General features: G+C 36.5%; 1 protein-coding gene across 1 annotated transcript in view; it reads right to left on the minus strand.

The window, feature by feature from the left end:
- ZCCHC4 (zinc finger, CCHC domain containing 4) overlaps positions 1–6,774 on the minus strand; it is a gene marked incomplete at both ends in the record, with an annotated part of 9,044 nt that extends 2,270 nt beyond the window's left edge. Inside the window, 8 exon segments of the mRNA XM_010024301.1 lie at positions 1,187–1,287; positions 1,778–1,928; positions 3,514–3,586; positions 3,898–3,978; positions 4,465–4,686; positions 4,688–4,726; positions 5,397–5,479; positions 6,646–6,774. Of these exon segments, the coding sequence (XP_010022603.1) occupies positions 1,187–1,287; positions 1,778–1,928; positions 3,514–3,586; positions 3,898–3,978; positions 4,465–4,686; positions 4,688–4,726; positions 5,397–5,479; positions 6,646–6,774 (879 nt within the window).
- Between the last annotated feature and the right edge of the window lie 193 nt (positions 6,775–6,967).

The raw sequence follows: 6,967 nt of genomic DNA on the forward strand, positions 1-6,967 counted from the left end.
CAGGCAGAACTATTTACATATTTATTATCTTTATATATGCCTTATGAAATTTTCATTTTTATATAAAATACTCTAACCCCAAATTAGATTACAAGTATTTTGTCTCATTTATTTTTAAGTTTGTGAAAACATACTTATCAGGCTACATTCAAGAAACTAAGTTCCCAGTACCAAAATAATCCTATTCTACTTCTATCTTTTTGTTCTTTTGCATGGAATACCTAAGATAACATTGCAGATGTTTTACAAAAAAGCAACCATTTAAGAATATGGAACTATACCATTTGGTCAGTCTGGCAATTGGAGTTGAGGTGCATCTTACCCCACCTCAGAATAATAACAAAGTTGCAAATCCAATCAGCACTGCTCTATCCAGCACAAAAATTCTCATCTCTGAACACTAGGCAGGAAATGCAGAGCCTAGCCTAGCAGGAGTTTCCAATTTTCTCCCACAAATTTCCATTGTACAAAATACAAATACGTTGTTTGGAACACACATGTCAAATTTTACACAGAGTCGTTATATGAGAAAATAAAACTCTAACATCATGAATACCCACGTCTGAGCGATCTGAAGTCACTGATGTACACACTCTTACATAACTACAGAATGGGTACAATACTGGAGAAGCTGATGCCAGATTACTGCTTTATCACTGATGACTTATTATGTAATTCCAATAATTTCCACTGTTGTGGTTCTGCTCTAGTCCTGGCAGTTTTGGAGATGACAGACCTTATTTATTTATTTACTTATTTATCTTTTTTTACCAGGGATGGGCATTACCCACCAAGCTACTGACATTTCAACATCTGGGAAAAATGAAACACTCTTCTTCAAGCTACTGCTCACCTCTGAAATATGCACCTGTAAAAATCTGTGCAAATTTTGTCACACTGAAAACCTTGCAGACGAAATGAGTTAATGGACAGATGACAGATGAGTTAAAGGTACCCAATAAACTGTAGGAGGGGGACAAAATTATCAAAAGTGTGACTAACAGAAATACAAAATCTGGGCTTCACATAATGAGAACCACAGGGTTTGCAGTGCCTCCAACACAGTCGAAACTGAAGTCCAAGAAGGTGGCCCATCTACAGACAAGTGCCACCATTGTATCTACTTTCATTTCCTGTTCACATGCACATGACTGAAATTTGGCAGATTCACTGAGTTCAGTCATACCTGGTAATCCATCATACTGAAGCTTGGGAAGAACTCCAGAATACGAGACTCAAAGAAGTATGGAAATATCCAGAACATGGGCATCTCTTGGTTGTTATGACCTAGTAATGAAAAGACTTAGATGTACATTAAAGAAAAACAAGGTACATGAAGCATGAAAAATGTATGGTAAACATTCTGAATACATAAACATGTATATGTATGTCATGCTGGGCATAAGAACTAGTTCCTTCAGGCGACAGAAGGTTTTGGCATATTTTATATATGTGGAGCTGTAAGCTCCAGTAATTCTTGTTGCCCGCCTAGGTTGGTAAGAAATGGTATTGGTTTGGAAGCAGCTTCTTCTCCACCTTTAAAGTCCATTTTAATTGCAAAGTAGATTTGTAAAAACAATGTTTGAAGAGAGATTTAAAGAATTAGGTATTATTAAACTCTAAGTATCAGGATAGTAAGTTAGACCTCTAGTAGTTCATCTTGAGAAATTGTAAGTGTGTTCACATTCACCTGAGTAGAAAGAAGCACAGACTTTTAAATAGGTACTTTTTCTTACAGTCATGTTACAGCTCAACCCAGCTGGTTGGTAATACATACCTCCTTTTTGTGTCTCCTTCCACATTGCCATCAGTTTTTTAAAACTAGAGGCCAGTGCTTCCACTAACCCTCCAAATGGAGGATCAGTTACCATAATGGCTCTTTCACCATTATCTTGATACAAGAATTTCCTACAAGTTTCACGTGCAGCCTGTAAGAAACAGATGTTAATTTCCAGAATAACAGATTCAAGAACTGTTAACAGTATAGTCATTGGCAATAAAATTATTATTTTAGAAAGTGCAACTTTAAAGACAGAAGTTATTTCCTCTTGTGTAGTATGAAAAAAAAAAACCCAAACAAAAAACTACACTTGAAGCACTGAAAACAAGTGCCCTGTTCAGCTAGAGATAATGTATCATGGGCAGATGCAATTCAAGCTTCCTAAGGCAGTCTTCCTCCTGAGCGTATTAAATTTAACTTGGAAAAAAGACGTTACAGCAAGAAAGCAACGTTCGGGCTTAAAATATATTTTATTCATGCCCTTTAAGTTCAGTTTCATTTGGTAAAGCATTATCAAAGTAATGGGAACAATTCAGTCCACTGAAAACCAATTCAATCCATATTGCTTATAAAAACTGTTCAAATTTTAGCAATCCAGCCTGGACTCTATTATCAAAGGAAATGTAAAAAGCTATGTCTTCGCTGCCATTTCAGTGTGAAATAGATGTTCTCTCATCTATTACTTAGTTTCTATTGTATTCCAAAGCCAGATTTCTAACATCAGTATGCATTCAAGAGTGCTGCAGTTCAGTCCTTGAATGCACTACAATAAAGTGTGAATACAGGTGTCACCTTTTCACACCTCGAAAAGAACAGTACCATGTTTGTAAGTGCAGAGGAAGAGCCTTTTGTTTTAACTGAAAAGTACAAAACTTGACTACAATAATGGATTAAAAAACATCAAAGGTAAGGCTTTCAGACCAAATTCCCATTTAAATCTAGGTGATTATTTTTAAGATCCCATTTAAAATTAGCTTCTGTAATGTAAAAAATCTTAAAATTATCTACGTAGTGTGAAAGGTATTGCAATAAACATGTTTATGGAAATCAGTGGTGGCTTAGTAATAATGGCAGATGAAGAACAAAGAATGAATATACTATTGGGATAAATGTTTGAAATTAATGTTTGGAATTGAATTACACTGTGACTCTGGACAAAGCTACAATAAATGTTCTACTATAACTGCAGGTTTTCTAATAAACTCAAAATTAAGCACATAATGTAAAATTCAAAAAGCATCAAGAAGCACAGCATTTTCTTTGACCAATATACTAATTCAATCTCATTTTATATTAACAAGGTTAACCTTTTGACCTCGCTTGCCTTGCATAAAGCAGAAAAACTTCCTTTTCCCTCCCACCTCAATTACCAGTACAAGTCTTATGGCATCGATTGGGCTTATAAAGGCTGGGAATAAAACAATTCTCTTGTAGCAATAGAACAACAGCGCTTATGAATACAGCTGCTCACATCAAACTGTCATTTTAATAAAAGCAGCAGTTAAAACGTGTAAGTAACATTAGTTAGCATAAATTCAACGGGCAACTTTATCTTTGCATTAAGTGGGAAAGAATTACTGGAGAGGCACTGTTATTCTTTGATTTCCAGTACTGTAAACCATTTTTGTCTCACGATAGCTGTTTTCCTTTAGTCTAGCCATGACTTTATTACAAAATTCTGCATCAACAACATGTACTTCTTAACAAAACACTCAAGAAATACTTGGCCTTACCTCTCCACCAAAAAAATAATGATTAAACATGTTGTAGTGGCAGAATTCATCCTCTGTATAAAACTGTGAATACCTGTAAAATAAGTTTTAAAAATAGTAGGAAAACATAAACAACTTCTTGTCTGTACTTAGGGGCATTTACAGTGAAAACAAGACCTTAAGAAAAACAACAGCTGGGCTCTGATTACTGACAACACATACCAGTACTGGGAATTATTAGGTACTATTACTTTTCTCGTAAACTGGATGTTATTTGTGTATGTGTGTAAGAACAGTAATGCAGAGACAGGAAAGGGAAAACAAGCACCAATTCATCTTTTAAAGCAGTAAGAACACAAACGTTGTACTTACTCTTCAGATAGATAAATATTTGTCAAAACCTACCTGAAATCAATATCTAGCAGAAGGCTTCTAACCCTGAAATCTTCTTCTTGTGATGCTTTTGACTGGATCATTTCATGAAGCCTGAAGCACAATTGGAGCAAAGAAATTTAACACATAATCAGTGGCTTCAGAAATTATCTTGCAAGACAAGAATGCCTGGTACTTTACTAAACCTAAAACCAAACAGATAGAGAAAATGGAGTAATCTGAATGCGGATGATTCCATGTGGCTAATAATTCAAAGTTAGAAAAATTAGTCTCAAAAAAGATGAAAAGTCAATGGAGCCTACCGGATAACCATGAACAAACAAACAAAAACCCTAAACATAAGCAAAGAAACTCATTGTCACTTCTGTAAGAAAGAACATAAGACATTCAAAGTGTGTGTGTGTGTGTTATTTGCAGGGCAGCTACAGTCTTCTGTATCTTATGAGCTCAAAGCAAGATCCTATTAGATGCTTAAATAATTCCAACCAATTAAAGCATGGTGAACCTTTTACTATGGGATATCCCATGGTTTTCAGAGAGATATATTATTTGAAAGTGTAACAATTATCACTGACATACCTGGGTGTTCCAACAGACAGCACTCGTCTGAATCCTAAACCAATAATAAGATCCAGTAGGAACTGACAACTTCTGTCTGCAAATAAATACTGTGCATTTGTTTTTTTATTCTCAAGTGGATACAGAAGTTGACTGGGGCTTTTTAACTGGGTAGTGGAGATATCACACAGGAACTGGTGATCTGAGTGTTTTTCCCATTCAGCTGGCAATAGCAATTGCTGAACTCCTCTTTGATAATGGCAACAGAACAAAATCCTTGTACCTTTAAGACAACACGGAACAAACATATGGAGGGAGCCATGAAGGAGGGTTCATATTTTTTAAGAGTTCAGACATTTAAAGAAGCAATGTAGCTTAAGCTGCTCTTACAAAACTCCATTACCTACACGTGAATGAAGTCATGGTTATGAAAAGATATTCAAAGGACACTTTGAAAAGCTTATAATATACAAGCCAAATATATTGAGAGTACAGATAAAATAACTGGATTAGAAAGTGAAGACTCCATATCAACTACCAGCAAGGAGTCCTGTACGTTTATACACAAAACTAGGATGTTATTCATCATTGTATCACCTTTGCTTCTTTCCACAATGTTAAGCCTGTTACTTCTGCACCCCAGAGTCAGGAACAATTTTTTGAACTGAAGCTGCTATGACCTGTTGTGTTAGCATGTTATGAGCACTAATGTAGGAAGAACTATACATACAAAAAAAATTTAAAATAAATAGATACAGTTCCTGGCTTGAAAATACCATGCTCTAATTACATATTTCATACTATTTTCCCCTTGCAGTCATCCAGTTCTTATTTTTCCAAATCCCTCTGTCATGTTTTCATATTTTAAAGATTCCTGAAATACTATCTCTGCATTCAAAATACCTAAAGCTGTATTACTTGATTTTTACTGAAGAAAATAGCCGTAACAATACCTTTCCACATTCTGCCTGTGTGTAAAAGAAGGCTGGTGATTTCTATTGTATTCTTCACGGGCTGCAAGCCTAGTTTCTGATACCTGTAAAATTTATGTTTATAAAACGTTATAAACCAAACAGATATTGCTCCATATTAAATCTCAATATTAAACAAAAAGGGTGCAAAAAGGGCTGTTACAGAAGAATAAGTATGACTACAGCACAGAGGAATGCTGCAAACCACCATGAGTCTCTCATTGTGAATTTAAACCATGCAAAAACTAGAAGCATTTCATTCTTCTACTACATGTAAGACTCAGGGGGAAAACTCAAAACATGCTTACGAAGACAAAAAGAGGTATACTTTTCATTAATGCATGCAGCAGTTGTACTCCCTCTGAAGAGCTATGGTCTGATCCCGAAAAACTGATGACAATAGAAATGTTGCCCAAGTCTTTTACGTGTGTTTATTTTAAGAGCATGACAGCTCTTCCCCGAGCCTTCTACTTTGTTGCCACAAAACATACTTACAGCTTCAGAGTTAACAGTGTTTTGAGACATCTATGCAAAACTTATGGACCTGATTTCTTTAACGGGGGAGACAGTAAAATTCCACAGAACAAAAGACACCATTATACAAGTGACATTCAAAATGAACTTTCAGTAGCAATACTATTTAAATCCACAACCGAGTGATTAACTACCTCATTTTCTCTTTATACAACTTTTCAGTAGTATCCAGCACAGCAATAAACCGCTTATGAACACAACTAAACTCCAGCCTGACAAGCTGCTGAGGACAATGACCACAAGAGGTACTCATTTGGGAAACAGAAAAAGTAACACAAAATGCAGCGGATAAAACCCACAGCAAGGTCTCTGTGAATACATATCAATCCCTATTCTGTTACCCCACAATTATCTCCCCAAAGTTCTTTAGATAAATTGCTGCAGATGTTCTACTGAGACTACTGAGCATCACGCTGATCCCCACCTCTCTATTTTACATATGCCATTGCTTGCCTGTATCCGCCAGATTTTCTCTATCTTAATTGTGGAAAATGAGGACATCTTGGGATCAGAACTATCCTATTTTGTTCAACACTGCATAACATTTGCAAACACCACAACTTGAGTACACAAGTGTTTTGACAATACAGTAACAAATGCCAGATTTTCTCACAAATCTTTTTTCACCAATATTCTTTTAAATAGAGAGAAAAATTAACCCCAATATTTACCATAGTCCTACGCAGTGCTCCCTTACCTTCTCATCTTCCCACTGGAAAAAGTTACAATCTTTTCTATCCCTACAGGCTGAACAAGCGTAAAACCTTCTTCCTTCCTCTTTTCCTTGGCTGGTCTTTACAAACAGAAGAGCAGGACCTGAAGGACAAAAATCACCACACGTGACACAGGGGACACCAGAAGATGTGTTTTAATGCCTCCCCTGCAAGCGTCAAGCTTCCAGAGCATTAACAAAGCTTAACACAACTCCTGGAAGGGGAGCCGGGAAAGCGGCGGGGGATGACCAACAGAGACGCGGTGGGAAGGGGAACCGCGGCCACCCCAAGCCCCCCCCTCCGGGC

Source organism: Nestor notabilis, unplaced genomic scaffold (genome assembly GCF_000696875.1).
Source record: "Nestor notabilis isolate BGI_N333 unplaced genomic scaffold, ASM69687v1 scaffold35941, whole genome shotgun sequence".
In the NCBI taxonomy this organism is placed as follows: domain Eukaryota; kingdom Metazoa; phylum Chordata; class Aves; order Psittaciformes; family Psittacidae; genus Nestor; species Nestor notabilis.